Source organism: Ruditapes philippinarum, unplaced genomic scaffold (genome assembly GCF_026571515.1).
Source record: "Ruditapes philippinarum isolate M1 unplaced genomic scaffold, ASM2657151v2 ctg579_1_1_1_1, whole genome shotgun sequence".
Classification (NCBI taxonomy): domain Eukaryota; kingdom Metazoa; phylum Mollusca; class Bivalvia; order Venerida; family Veneridae; genus Ruditapes; species Ruditapes philippinarum.
The window spans coordinates 503,555-519,927 of record NW_026861557.1 but is presented as its reverse complement, the minus strand read 5'-3'; the positions used below and the strand labels follow the sequence as shown (position 1 = coordinate 519,927).

Below are 16,373 nucleotides of genomic sequence, written 5' to 3'. Positions count from 1 at the left end.
GCAAATTATTTTGAAAAACGATCAAATAAGACTGGAATTAAAAAGGATTTTTCTGAACGTGTTAAGTTATCTTTCCCCAATCTTTATTGATAATATACCTTATCTATTTTTAACCTCCCCTAATATTTGTAAGATAGATTAACCTTCCCCGAAAAATACAAATTGTGTTAGGGGCCAGTAAACTCACTTATCCTTCATTATAAAGTCTATCTGATAGTATGACTAAAGTGAAACCACTCAAACCTTTCAATATCAAGTCAAATGAAAATTGTAAATGGCGTAAAAACCAAATGGAAATCACGCTAACATTTCATTAAATCAGGTAGAGTAACCTCCCCTGAAAAATGCAAATTGCGCATGAAAACGAAGGGAAATCGCTCTTACCTTTCATTATTTAGTCAGATATAGTAACCTCCCATGATGAAAACAAAGGGAAATCACTATTACCTTTCATTAAGTCAGAGTAATCTCTCCTGAACAAACAAAGGGAAATCACTCTAACCTTAAATTATTAATCCAGATAGTGTAACCTCCCCTGAAGGGAACAAAGGGAAATCACTCCAACCTTTCTTTATTAAGCCAGATAGAGTAACCTCCCCTGAAGAAAACAAAGGGAAATCACTCTTACCTAAAATTAATTAGCCAGATAGAGTAACCTCCCCTGAAGAAAACAAAGGGAAATCACTCTTACCTAAAATTATTTAGCCAGATAGAGTAACCTCCCCTGAAGAAAATAAAGGGAAATCACTCTTACCTTTCAGTATTAAGCCAGGTAGAGTAACAACCTCCCCTGAAGAGAGAAAGGGAAATCATTCTAACCTTTCATTACGAAGTCAAATTGAGTAAGCTCCCCTAAACAAACAAAGGGTAATCACTCTGACCTTAAATTATTAATCCAGATAAAGTAGTTTCCCCTGAAGGTAACAAAGGGAAATCAGTCTAAACTTTCTTTATTAAGCCAGATAGAGTAACCTCCCCTGAAGAAAACAAAGGGAAATCACTCTAACCTTTCATTATTAAGTCAGATAACGTAACCTCCCCTGAAAAAACAAAGGGAAATCACTCTTACCTTAAATTATTAATCCAGATCGAGTAACCTCCCTTTTTCAGGGGAGGTTACTCTATCTGACTTAATAATTTTAGGTAAGAGTGATTTCCCTTTGTTTTCTTCAGGGGAGGTTACTCTATCTGGCTAAATAATTTTAGGTAAGAGTGATTTCCCTTTTTTTTTCAGGGGAGGTTACTCTATCTGACTTAATAATTTTAGGTAAGAGTGGTTTCCCTTTGTTTTCTTCAGGGGAGGTTACTCTATCTGGCTTAATAAAGAATGGTTAGAGTGATTTCCCTTTGTTTTTCTTCAGGGGAGGTAACTCAATCCGGCTTTGTAATCTTAGGTAAGAGTGATTTCCCTTTGTTTTCTTCAGGGGAGGTTACTCTATCTGGCTTAATAATTTTAGGTAAGAGTGATTTCCCTTTGTTTTCTTCAGGGGAGGTTACTCTATCTGGCTTAATAATTTTAGGTAAGAGTGATTTCCCTTTGTTTTTCCAGGGGAGGTTACTCTATCTGACTTAATAATTTTAGGTAAGAGTGGTTTCCCTTTGTTTTCTTCAGGGGAGGTTACTCTTTCTGGCTTAATAAAGAATGGTTAGAGTGATTTCCCTTTGTTTTTCTTCAGGGGAGGTAACTCAATCCGGCTTTGTAATCTTAGGTAAGAGTGATTTCCCTTTGTTTTCTTCAGGAGAGGTTACTCTATCTGGATTAATAAGTTAAAGTTAGAGTGATTTCCCTTTGTTTCTTCAGGGGAGGTTACTCTATCTGGATTAATAATGCAAGGTTAGAGTGATATCCCTTTGTTATTTTAGGGTCAAAGACCGTTCTTATAAACCCAACACCATATGAGCCAATCAGAAGTAAATTTTGTGTTCCTGATTTGTTTGGATGACCAAAGACACAGAAAAACATTGTTGTAGATACTTTGGACGCGCCATTATTACGCTAACCGCCGTTTCATCAGCATTTTATTGACATGCCAAAAGATGAATTTTTGAATTTTTATCAATAAGTCGATTAATATGAAATTAGGTGCTACCTATGGCGCGGAAAGCTCTTATGAATTATGATTTTAGCATAACATGTTTAGTGTACATGCACACCAGATCTTTCTAATTGCAGGTATTGTGTACCGTAAACAAAACAAATAAATTGGTGGTGTTCAGCCTATCATCGGAGCGCTCGGAATATTTCGAAAATCTCCGAACGTAAAGGGGGACCACTGCGCATTTAAAACGTTCTGTTATCTATATTTAGCTCAAAAGGATTTCAAAATGGCGGCGCCCAGTTAACTTAGGATTTTTTCATTTACTTTTAATTTGATTTCATTTGAATTGATACGCGTCATACAAGTTATTTAAGAGCGCTACAGCCCTCGCGGGGCCTTTGGCCCCGCTCGGACTTTCTGCGTATTGACGGTTATTGTTATTTTTTCGGGGACTTGAAATGGATAATGGCATGTGTCTTATGTTGTCGTAAATGAAAGAAATGAAAGCATATAGTCCAATGATAGGCCAACGACCAGTGAAGTCGGACCAAATGACACTACTAGTAGTTACCCTCGGGCTTCGAAACCATAAAAATATTCGATATTCAACAAATCATTCGGGTCCATAAAGTGTATAAAGCTATATATCTAATGCAAAAAAAATTGTTTGGGTTGAAAATAGAGAATACATGTACTTTCAAAATGATTGTATTAAATAAAACTGACAATAAATTGCCATAAAGCGATTGGCGCATGCACAAAAACATTGCTAAAATGATAAAGCCCTACTTAAAATAGCAGACTAATATACTTCACAAATTTCGAAGATGATCGTGAAGTTGGCAGCCTAGCAACCTGAAGTTGGCAGCCTAGCAGCCTAACAGCCTGAAGTTGGCAGCCTAGTAGCCTAACAGCCTAAAGAAAACTAAGAATAGAACAAACATGAAAACCGTCGGAAATACATTAGTAACACTTCTTTAGATCATTCCACGCCTTTTTTAATATCGGGATCTTTATTTTTTAAGATGTTGAACTTTATCTTAACATATTTTTTTTCATTCTGACGCTTCGAAATTTGTGAAGTTAGCAGCCTAGCAGGATAGTACAAACATGAAAACCGTCGGAAATGAATCGGTAGCACATAGTTATTCCATTCCACGACTTATTTCTAAAAGAAAAATTTAAACCCCCAATAGTTCCCCCATTCTTCATTTCTGGTGAAAGATTTTCACAGGTCCATCATGCAAGAATACGTAATAAATGTAGTTACCTAAACTCCGACTTATTTTACAACCACTTACGTGATAATCAAAAATGTGACTGTGGATATACCATAGAGGATGCAGAACACTATTTTTTCAAATGTCCGTTATTTCATCAACAGCGCCATCAATTATTCATTAATACCCGCCCATATCATCCTTTAAGTGTAAAGAAACTGCTGTTTGGAATTGATAACTTGTCGCCTGACGATAATGACATTATCTTTGGGCATGTTCAAAAATATATAAAGAATACGAATCGTTTTAGAACTTAATATATCTTAATGATAATTAAATATAACTCCGTGTTTCTATTTTTAATGCTGGTCCAGTAACGGAAATGGAGGCGAAACCTGTTTTTTTTTTGTTTTTGTTTTTTTTCTTCAGAGGAAAGGTGAACAGAAGTTTGAATGTTTTTAGAATGTGTATTTTTTTTTCTATTTCATGATATTTAAACCTCATATCAATTTTTTTTTGTTGTTGTTGTTTTTTTTTCTCATAATATTGTCATCTAAATACTTTTAAATCAATATAGATATATATAGAAGCAAACTGTAAATATTGCTCTGATGATGCGCAAAAAACACATATTTTCTTGTTTCTTCGCCTAACACATTAATTACGTAAACAAGTTTTGTATCTTTCTAATGAACATTTTGTTATTTAAACTTGCCTGGGAAGGGCCTTCATTAATGTTGGTAAAACTTGTGGCCCAATCCATTTGCTTCAAACTGTTAACATACATGTTTCCTTACTCGTATTTATTGTATTCTGTTTTGTATTAATGTAATCTCTATGTTACATGTACATGTTTCAAGCAATAAAATATGATTAAATCTCAACTTATTTCAGTATCGCGTACTTTATTTTTTTTTAAATATTGAAGTTTTTTTTTATTTTGACACTTCGAAATTTGTGAAGTTAGCAGCCTAGCAGCCTAACAACCTAAAGAAAAGTAAGAATAGTACAGACATGAAAACCGTCGGAAAGACATCTTTAGATCATTCCATGTTTGACTGGAAACACCTAGTGAGACTGGCGCCCACATTTGTACGTTTCCAACTTATTATTTCTATATATATGTTCTATATTAAATATTTCTATATTTTTAATTATATAGAGGATATTTGTTTGTTTGTGTGTAATTTTATTTCATCGAGTGGGCTTTTAAAACAGTATTCTCACGAGTGACGTAGCCACGTGAGAATACTGTTTTTAAAGTTCACAAGATGAAATAAAATTACATCTTACACAACAAACAAACACATTTTCTTTTAATTTTATGCTTAAAAACAAGTTAGAATGAAATTTCCATAATATTAACGTTAATATTAAAATCTGTTTTCCCCATTGAGAGCCCCAATTAGTCTGAATTTCTCATTAAATACAAGAAGTCTTGAGCCGAAAAAATAAGTTCGACAATCAACGTTAAATGACGGTGATATTATTCATTTTATTAAAAAATATGAATGATCGCTTGTTTTAATAATAAAAACAAACAATTCTTGTAGGAGAAAAAGTCCAACCATCCATCCATATTTCGGTTACTTACTGCGAATTTATATAAGACCTGGCTTTGTTAAATGTAAGCGGCAGCCATTTTTTAAAGTTGTGTATTTCACGGGAGGAAATAATTGTGTTTGATTCTGAGGGATATCATATGGATTTGTCATACACCTTTTTAAAAGAAAGAAAACTTATTTGAGGATTGTAACAGACAAACAATCAGTGTTGACAGATGTGAAAACATTCAAAAAGCAGCAAGGAAAATGGAGAACTTTAAAAGCTGGCTCAGGAACGCTGGGTTGTTTACTTATTCTTCGACTGATGGCTATCATTGCTTTTCAAGTTTTCATAAAGCATACGGCAGTTATTGCTCGTAGGATACTTTAATATGCCCAAATTTCACCAAGAACAGTTTTGCATGTGGAAGGAATGTATTTTTCAGACTGTAAAATTGAAAAAAAAAAATAGAAACGAAATTTAGTCATTGGAATTTGAATTAATAGAAGTAAAATTTCTTCTTTTTATTACTTTTGACATTTAAGTTATTTATCAATTTCAGCTTTGCTTTTCTTTAAACAGCCTGACATTGTCAGAATTGTCAGCAAAAAAAAAATGAGGTACCACATGGGGAAAATCTTAAAAAAGTAGTTTCGTCATTGAAAAGTGTGAAATTATATTTTGATAATTTTCATTGTGAAATTATCAAATATAATTTTCACAGATAAATCAGTAATCCATTGAAAAGCATAAAGTAGATATTAACATATAAAGAATCAATCAATCAGTGACGTCACGTCCGGTTGCAGTAAACAAAATTCTGGAAACAAAGTGATCCCTCGGAAGCATTAATCACAACAAAATTACATAAGAATTGCAGACTCGGTTTGATTGAGTCTGTACATGAGAGATAATGAATAAGTACAACATCCCTCTCGCCCCCTAGCACCGGCTTGAGCGGTACTCAATTCTCATCACTTCATAGTGCTGGCATCAACGATCCCGAAGGACCAGAAAATATAACAACACTGAAGTTAAGTACGGGGCAACTTTTTACAGCTGCCACACGGCACTTGACACCTGCTGTTGTGAAGTACAAAATTCTGGAAACAAAGTGATCCCTCGAAAGCATTAATAACAACAAAATTACATAAGAATTGCAGACTCGGTTTGATTGAGTCTGTACATGAGAGATAAGTAATAAGTGCAACATCCCTCACACCCCCTAGCACCGGCTTGAGCGGTACTCAATTCTCAACACTTAATAGTGCTGGCATCAATGATCCCGAAGGACCATTGATTAACGGCGGAGTGTCAAAATTAACAAGAATTAAACTTTTGATTATTTAACGTCACAGATTTTCAATAAAAAGACGGATTTGATAAGAAGAAAAATCTGAACACGATAGTGTAATTTTCATTAAATTGTGTAATTGATATCGGAAGAAAAACAATTATTAAAAAAAGTGTTGTCAGAATTCTAAAAATGAACGATAAAAAAGATTAAAAAATTCATTCCCAGGAGCAGCGAGATTATAAAATGAACTGTTGGAAAGCGCTTAAGAAAAAAAATGAATACTACAGAACGGGAAGAAATGATCATTAGAGTTACAGGAGATGGAATAAAGTTGAAAATGAACACTGGTATGTACGAGTTATTTAAGTTTGCTTCAGATAATAGTTTTTTTCGATCCAAGAAAAATGATTGAACGAACCCAAAAAAACTACGCGTTTTGATACAGAAGCAAAACTATGTGTTGAAAATAATATATATGTCATTCAGATTAAGAATAGTCCGTTCCTACATTACATCATTAAATTAATTATCAACTACACGATCATCCTTGTCAAAAATAAAACGAAGAACACAATGCCATGTTCAGTTACTTGGTACCTCACAGCCATTTGTAAAAAAAAATGTTTGAAAGATAAGCGATCGGGATGAAAAGATATATTTTTAAATGACTTTAAATCTAGGAAAAATATAAGGCGGTGTGCTAACAACGGTATTCTTGCATAATATAAAACAGCGTTAAAAACTATGTGAAAATAAAGATGCAAATTGCGAAATTTGGACATTTCGCAGTGTGATCTTGCAGTCGAGTAACATTCGAGTTGATACAGATACTACCGACTCTTTAATGATTAGTATGCTCCATAACATCCAACATCAAATATTTGAAATAAATGAAACACTCTCTCTTCATATTAAAGAGACAAACTTGCAGATGTCCTCAATTAAAGACGAAATCGTGAGTATTAAACGGCATGTATCGTTAGTTAACTCCCAAACAAAGGACTCTTTTGACTCGCTTTTGCTAAACTCTAAAAACGTTGAGAAAGATGTCAAAATACTCACCGAATCTATGCAAAGGAAACTTCAGTCATTTTTTGATTGCTTAAAAACGGTACAAAGAAAGGATATAAATCCGAAATCAAGTGATAGATATACTGTAGAGAGGGATAACATTTTTACAACGGACGACACTCGGATAAAGAGACCAATTTCAGAAAAATCAACAAGTTCAAAACGTACAAAAACGCTAATTATCGGTGATTCTTGCAAATCAGACAGGATTATCTACCGTTTTCACCGGTGCTTTACACCCCCATGTAAGACAAGTCGCGTGTTTTAAATGACCTCATTGACGCGAGCCTTTTATGAATGAATTGCGTTCTAAGGATGACGTAACTTAACCGTTATGAATGGAGTTGTAAGATCATACGCTACTATAAGAAAAAGGTGCGTTATATTGAAATTTCTATTCTGAAAATAATTGATATGTTGCGGCAGCCCGTGTAAGATTCTTATAATCTACGTCGGAGGAAATGACATTGCATCCGAAATTCCACTAACATCGACTTTGACAGAATTAAAAATTGCCTTGGCGTCACTTGAAAAACACAAGGACTGTTCAATATATATATGTACTGTATGCCCAAGATCAGACGCAAATGTAACTCAACTGAAATGAACAACTGTCACAGCTGTGTTTAGACAATAATGCTATAATGATTGACATATACAGCGGATTTGTCTATGGTGACGGCAGCGGAGCGAAACACCAATTTGTAAGGGATGGTATCCATTTAAGCCCGAGGGGTGCGTTTGCGTTAGTCCTGGCAATAAATAAAAGGTTACGTATAATCAAACAACAATCCTCCCCAATTTCCGATAAGCGCACAACTGTAACAGATAGAACACGAAGCATGAACAAAAACTTGACAAGAAGGTGGCAACATTCTTCGAAGCGGAGCAACGGGTACGACTTTTCCAGTAAAATGCGATATGGCGGAACCGGAAGTAGGAAATGTTTTGATCAGTGTTTTATCTGCGGAAGAATAAATCACAAGTCTAAAGACTGTTGGTATCTGAACTAGGATAATGCGGGACAGACACTCTAAAAAATTATTATAGCAAAGACAAATTCCAAACGTTGAATAAATTTAACAATGAATACATAAACAATGTAAGTGAACGTAATAAGACTACTTTGTTAGAAAAAGAATCCAAAAATGAGATTTCATCAAATAACAGTAACATTTGTATTCTAAGGAGGTATGTGAGAGTAAAACAAAATTTTTTACAAATGTAGATAATTTGACTTTGATTTTCTCTTATATATATTACATTAACATATCTGGTCTATCTCAAATAAGAAATAACTATATAGTAATAATCTCAGTCACACACAAGAACTTTTCAATTAATTCTGTTAAAAGAAAAAGTCGGTTTCGATATGTTCTACAAAATCAATGTTGAAAGAAACTTTGTATACTGATAGAGAGCATGTACACTCTTTTTATTTCTTTGTTTATTAAGTGTGATTTACGATTTATGTTATTCACAATGTGATATTTTACACATCGTTTAAATACGTCGAAAAAATGATCGTTTGAATAGTAAAAGAACGGAAAGTAATAACACCTAATGCATCTGATAAATCCATTGTTTCCTTTTGAATCAATCAGTACAATAAATACGATCTGATGAATATTATGCAAAGTACTCAATATATGTTACGCTCCATAAATTAAGTTTTTCCAGATAATAAATTGTTCAATTCTAAGTTTGAAAAAAACGCAGGTTTACATATTGCACCCCTTAACGTTAAATCACTTAATGCCTAAATAGACGAAATAAAATACAAATCTATTAAACAAATTTAAATTCGCCAGATATTTTCGGCTTTTACTGAGACATTTCTTGGTGATGATACAACAGACCATGAATTAAATATAAGACAATTTCACACACGAAAGAAAGGACCGTAAAAGTTGTCACAAAGGCGGAGGAATTGTAATATATATGCTGACAAGGTGCCATATGGCGCCGTTACGATATAGAAACGGACGAATTAGAAATCTGTTTGGTTGAAAATTATTTACCCAAATTGAAAGATCTCAAATTGAAAACCTTTTCTTTAAAAATTTTTTATATCGCCCACCAAATTTACACCAATCTTGGATTGACGATTATGAGAAACAACTAAGTATAATAGATATACATGTATCAAATACAGAATATCATATTCTAGGAGATGTCAATATAAACTTTTATCCAGTGGATAAAAAGAAAAAAAAATGACAATACAAAATGGGGTGATTTGATAACGAAATATGGTTTGAAGCAACTTATCACAGATCCTACTAGGATAACAAAACGTACCCAAAATGTTATAGATCATGTTTATACAAACAGTAGCAGATATATTATTGAATCGTTTGTTTCTGATACCTCATTAAGTGATCATTATCCGATATGTATTTCAAGATCAACGAAAGCATGTACCCGATTGATTAATGAACATAATTCAGTTAAATATAGATGTTTTAAAAACTTCGCTGAAATTAATTTTCAGGTAGACCTTGCTTAATCCGATCTTGAATTAGTCGAACACATTATTAATCCGAATGAATCTCTTATTTTACTCCATTTTAAATACTATATTAAAAACGCATGCACCAATAAAAGAAAAACGTATCAAACGTGAACACCGACCGGAATGGTTTACTGATGAGATAAAATATCTAATACATGCTCGCGATTACTATCATAAAGTAGGGAAACATGAACAATACAAATTGCTCAGAAATAAAATATCATCAATGATTAAAAATGTAAAAGAGATTTCTTTAAGAATGCTATTAAAATAACAAAGACCCGGCAATGTATGGAAAAATGTATAGGACGTTTCAAATCTAAAAACAAAGGTTGTATTACAATGCCAGAAAGACTATAGTGACAGGTAATAAAGAAATGTACGGAAATGTTAATATTTTAAATGAATTAAACAAGTATTTGAAGTTTTTTGTCAATATCTCGAATGTCATACATAAAACAAAGATTTCAAATACAATTATGTTTTCAAACTTGAAAGAAACTTTAGACCAACAGCTAATATATCATGAATTTAATATTGAATTAATTACTTCGTTTGAAGTAAAACTTATTATTGAAAAACTGAATATTAAAAAAACTACAGGATTAGATGGAATTGGACCAAACCTCATCAAATACTGTGGAGATTATATTACACCAATAATTGCATCAATTATCAATAATAGTATTAAAGCTAATATTTTCCCAGATGATTTAAAAAGACCTAAAGTTATACCTATTTATAAATCAGGGGATACGAATGAAGCAAATAACTATCGACCGATATCAATTTTGTCAACTATATCCAAAATATTTGAGAGCCATATTGCCAAACAAATAACTCATTCTTTGAAAAAACGAACATAATTCATAATAAACAATCAGGGTTTCGCAAAAATCATTCATGTAATACTGCACTCATTAGTTTAATAGATACTTGGTTAAAAGATGTTGACAGTGGAAAAATTATCGGGGCTGTATTCTTAGACTAAAAGAAAGCCTTTGATTTGGCTGACCAGGAAATACTTTTGTATAAACTTAAACTTTATCATTTTTCTTAAAATGCCGTTAAGTTTTTTAAGTCATATCTTTCTTACAGAATACAAATGGTTAAGAAAGGCAATCTTCAATCCCAGACAATGAAAATAATGTCCAGTGTTCCACAAGGCTCAATATTAGGACCTTTATTATTTTCTAATATACATAAATGATATAGCTTTCATTGGTACTGATATAAAAATTGATTTATACGGAGACGATTCTACTCTTTATGAGTCCGGAGAAAATATATCAAAAGAAGAAATAAATCTTCAAGATCATTTAAATAACATTGACAAATGGTGCAAAATAAATAATATGGCCTTAAATCCAGATAAATCAAAATGTATGGTAATAGGAACAAGACAAAAAAGTAAATATTATGAGAAAATTGTATCTTAAGATAAATGAAATAGCTCTTGAAAATGTAACTGATCAAAAAGTCCTGGGTACTTGCATAAATAACAACTTAAAATGGCTCTTGCAAATTGACACTGTTTGTAAAAACCTTAACGGAAAAATTGCCTTACTGAAAAAAATATCGTATTTTTTGCACTTTGATATGAAATTATTGTTTTACAACGCATATATATTGCCCATTATGGACTATTGTTATATTATATGGGGTAATTAATCAGGATGATAACGCTTTATCAGACATTCTTGCTTACTTTATAGGCGGGGCTTAGTATGCTAAAGTGTTCTATCCCATGATCTAAATTATCGAATAAATATTTTTCAGTAGATCTATACAATAAATATTTTAATTATACAATATATATTTTCAAATATAGAACATACATATAGAAAATTATCGCACTCAAATATTTTTTATGATGAACAAATATTCAGCAGGATTGAATAAATATTATGGTATAGAATATAGAATAAGAGTTATACAAAATAAATATTGGATATAGAATAAAAAATTTGATTTATTGAATATTGCAACGCTTAACATGCCATATTCCTGATTAATTTTTTGACCTTCTGATTAATTGTTTGTTGTTTTAATGTAATGTTCCAAATGTCTCTTGTTTTGCAAGTTCCCCTTTTCAATCAACCATTACTTCATCATCATCATCATCATCATCATCATCATCATCATCATCATTATCATCATCATCATCATACCATAATCATTATAATTATTATTATTATAATTATTATTATTATTATTATCATTATTATAATAAATACGGAATATTATGTTGTAGTGGCTTTCTGAGGCTTTGTATTTTGCTACGAGCAGCATTTGAAAATTGATATCTCGCGAGACCAAAGGTCGAGCGGAAAATAATTTTCCAACAATGGGAGTAGCAAAATACATGGCTTGATAAAGCTGCTACAAACCTATTTTCCTTTTATTACACACCTATCCGTTTTAAGTAAACAAGGAGTTTCAATATACTTCCTTTCAGAAAATGGACAATAAATTCATGAAAGGCGGGTGAATACGTAAAATTTGCAAAACCGGCAAAGCCTTTAATAATTTAAGATCGGATCCAAAGTCAAAAATAGTCATGCACTTCCTTAAATGATATCGTATTTGTCACTAACATACTACGAAATTATCTATCCGTTGAAGCGTACTCCGTTACTCTAGATCACATATCTTACCAATAAAACATTCCGTTACTCTATATCACTTATCTTACCAACATAACTTCCTGTTACTCTAGATCACATCCTGTTACTCTAGACCACGTATCTTACCAACATAACATCCTGTTACTCTAGATCAGGTATCTTACCAACATAACATCCCGTTGCTCTAGATCACGTATCTTACTAGCATAACATCATGTTACTCTAGATCACGTATTTTACCAACATGACTTCCGTTACTCTAGATCACGTATCTTACCAACATAAAATCCTGTTACTCTAGATCACGTATCTTACCAACATAACATCCTGTTACTCTAGATCACGTATCTTACCAACATAACATCCTGTTACTCTAGATCACGTATCTTACCAACATAACATCCTGTTACTCTAGATCACGTATCTTACCAACATAACATCCTGTTACTCTAGATCACGTATCTTACCAACATAACATCCTGTTACTCTAGATCACGTATTTTACCAACATGACTTCCGTTACTCTAGATCACGTATCTTACCAACATAACATCCTGTTACTCTAGATCACGTATGTTACCAACATAACATTCCGTTACTCTAGATCACGTACCTTACAAACACAACATTCAATTACTCTAGATCACGTATCTTACCAACATAACATTCCATTTCGCTTGATCACATATCTTACCAACATTACATTCCATTTATCTTACCAACATAACATTCCATTACTCTAGACTCCAAACAAGCCGTACCTTACCAACATAACATTCCGTTACTCTAGATCACGTACCTTACAAACACAACATTCAATTACTCTAGATCACATATCTTACCAACATTACATTCCATTTATCTTACCAACATAACATTCCATTACTCTAGACTCCAAACAAGCCGTACCTTACCAACATTACATTGCGTTACTCAAGATCAAGGTACCAACATAAAAATATGCAGATAGTCTTAATGGATTTCACTTGTGGTTTGATTTTATTATAAATATAGAGTATGCCCCATAACGTTGTCCCGTCTTACACTGAAATGTCTCGCTGAATCAATAACGGTTTAGGAACTACGTCTTACGGCGAGTCTTGCCAATTCGAAGAGAACCAAACATTATCACAGTCTGCCTATTCTTTGAATGAAGATTACGGGCAATTAAATTCCCGCGCGAAAACAATCGACGATGTTTCTATACTTCGACATTTAAAAAGGCGCCGCATTGCTAGCTTTAGAATCAATCCAAATGGTTCGTGTTTTCTTCTCTTGTTACTTAACACATTTTATTGAGCCATTTTATTACCATTTATCTAAACGATGCAGGGATAAAGCGTTTCTATTTAGGCGTTACCTAACCTTTTGGCAAAAAAGTGACCGGATGTACCAAGTATAACATCTGTGCATCATACGATTATGACAATTATACCAAAAGTTTAATAAAAAAAAACGAAGCACGCACGGTTTCTTATGTGTTTGAGTATGTATCAACTAGAATTTTATTCATCAAATTTATATTGCGCTGAAAGTAAAGAATAACTTATATCCAGACTGTTACACGGAAATCTGTTGTCATATTCTAAGATCATGCAAAGTTAGTTTCCAATACACTATTATCTATGTGTAACCCTAGCATATGCCTTTAAAATGAATCAACGTTCGAAAAACATTACTCTCGGAGTTGAGCTTATTATAAAGCTAAAACTTTATCTTGAATTCGAAATAGTTAATAAACGTAACATAAAATCAATTTTTAAGATGTACTGTTTTAAAAGAATTAAGCCGTGTTTAAAAGCAGAAGTCTAAATTAATGGTCCAAATCCTAGAAATTTTACGACAAAGTCTAACTAAGCAGTCTTTTCTTTAATAAAGAAAGGCCCCACTGAAGGCAGTCGCGTAACACGTGTCACTTCCATACAACTGACCGTCTGATACTTGTATCCAAACAGATTGCCCACGTAGTACCAGTATAACAGCAACCCCAGTACTCTGAGCGCTTCTTCCTCCAGGATTAATAACTGCAGTACTTTTGCGAACGTTTTCCAGCATAAGATGGGCCATTATTTGTTTAGTATCCCAGTGTTCTAAAGTGTTGGAAGGAAAACATGTACGTTCCTGATAAAGGCGCTGTAAACAGTCCACTTTCTGGATCGTATCCATTTCCTGCGTTGTTCAATACAGAGTTGAATTTGAGAATATCCCGAGAACTGAACGTTATTTTGTGATCTAAAACGGCCGTGAAGGCAATAGCTTTTTTGTCACAGTTATCTGAAACATAAGATTAACACGTACAAATAATGAAACAATGAAGAATGGAGATGAAGTGCTAATATCTTTAGGAAAATTTATAGTGCTGATGTGACTTAACCATTATTGAAAGGGAAATCAATTTAGAGCCGTGAAAGCAGAAGAAAATGTATGGAATATCGCACGCTCGGTTTCATGAAGAAATGTATATGCAATATCTCCAATGTACACTAGCACCGGTGTTTGGAAGTATTGGGAAAGACCAGAAAAATATAACATCACTGTCTTATTATTAGCAAAAATATAATTGTACTTACGTCCACTTTCCAATCTGTCCATGCGTTCTTCAAGGTTGTTGAATTTACTTCCCAATGTCGTAACTGCATGTTCGACACGTACAAGGCTTTCAAGAAGTTTGTGTTCGAACGCAAACCTTGGGCATTCTCTATCTACCGGCTCCATCGACTCTGTATAATTTGACAGAACTAAGGCGCATAGAAATGCAGCGAGACAAGTTTTAAATCCCATCCTTATTGAATGATCATTACAGGACTGAGATTGTCACTTGTAAAGTTTTCAGGTTTACTTACATGTAAGAACGTTTTAGTTTCTTTACAGGATCTGTTTTGTTATCAATATGTTCATCTTCATTCACAGCTTCTTATTTGCAGATTTACAAAATAGATAAAACTTTGTCGCTTCAGTCTGACATGGAGATGACCGGTTATAGAGATAATCTCTTAAAATTAAACTTGTTTATGTCCTAGATTTATTTTTGACAATAATATACAGTTGAATGTTCATATAACCTGAGCAAGGCAAAGGTTTAAATTTTAAGGGTCGTTTGTAATTAAAATCTTTGTAACGATTTCATAATAATGAACAATGTTTTCTGTAAACGAATATTTACAGATAGTTAAACAGCATGACGATTATCCAATGAAGATTGACGTTATAAACAAGCAGTATTATAATTATATTTAAATGTGTATATGAGTAATTTTATTGAACAAAAGGCAAATGCCTGTGAGTACATATATACAGACATATAATACAACGGTTTTTACAAAATAATCAGTGGCGGTCCAATTCTATATAAATCGTCATAAATGTATGTAATCGTAAAAAATGTCAATCATCACTGCATAGATATAATAGGAAGCATACTTCGAATTTACACCGGAAACTGATTATAATTTGAACTTCATTCTTTAATTATTTATTTTTGTAATTAGTAACTTTTAAACGATATTTTGTAAGATGTTAGGATATTTGACATTGTATTGAAAAAATACGATATTATATCTAGACGGGTTAACAGCTGAGAAACCGTATTGATGAGCCAATTAATGGGTTACAAGGCGAGTCCAATATGATTGCTTATTTTATGTGTCATATTGTGCAATTTTGAATAACATGTTTGTTCCATATTCAAACCATTTTGTCAAACGCTAAATGTGACTGAAAATGGTAGTTTATCTCCTAAGCACGTTCTACTTAACGCCTGTGAGACGCACGAATTATGTGAAGACATTGGATATAGATAAACAGCATGTATAGCAATCACATGGTAACATTCCGTACAATATTGATATTCAATGGGCTGGTGACCATCGAATTGCTAGACCATAGCGTTTACTCTGTCGCTACCTAGGCAACCTGCCGTTCCCCTAAAACCATCTGTGTCAACATACGCACGAATAAATAGCCTACCTTTACCATAATTTTCTAGCCAAAACATTACATTACGTTCGATACGATGTAGCAATTATGAATATTTTCAGTAAAATACTAAAAGACCATAAC

The 16,373-nt window shown here is 33.0% G+C and overlaps 1 protein-coding gene across 1 annotated transcript; it reads right to left on the bottom strand.

Annotated features, from left to right (window-relative positions):
- Positions 1 to 13,115: 13,115 nt before the first annotated feature.
- On the bottom strand, positions 13,116 to 15,203 carry LOC132716105 (uncharacterized). Its single transcript, XM_060699280.1, has 2 exons — positions 14,885 to 15,203; positions 13,116 to 14,588 (listed from the first exon to the last, which is right to left on the bottom strand). Exons 1-2 carry the CDS (start codon positions 15,093 to 15,095, stop codon positions 14,389 to 14,391), a joined length of 411 nt encoding a protein of 136 aa, XP_060555263.1. The 5' UTR covers positions 15,096 to 15,203; the 3' UTR covers positions 13,116 to 14,388.
- Between the last annotated feature and the right edge of the window lie 1,170 nt (positions 15,204 to 16,373).

Bases quoted from the DNA above. Each gene is read 5' to 3' on its own strand.
- LOC132716105 (XM_060699280.1), bottom strand. From the start codon at position 15,095: ATGGGATTTAAAACTTGTCTCGCTGCATTTCTATGCGCCTTAGTTCTG. The intron at 14,589-14,884 runs GTAAGTACAATT...CTTATGTTTCAG, and splicing joins GGACAGATTGGAAAGTGGAC to ATAACTGTGACAAAAAAGCT.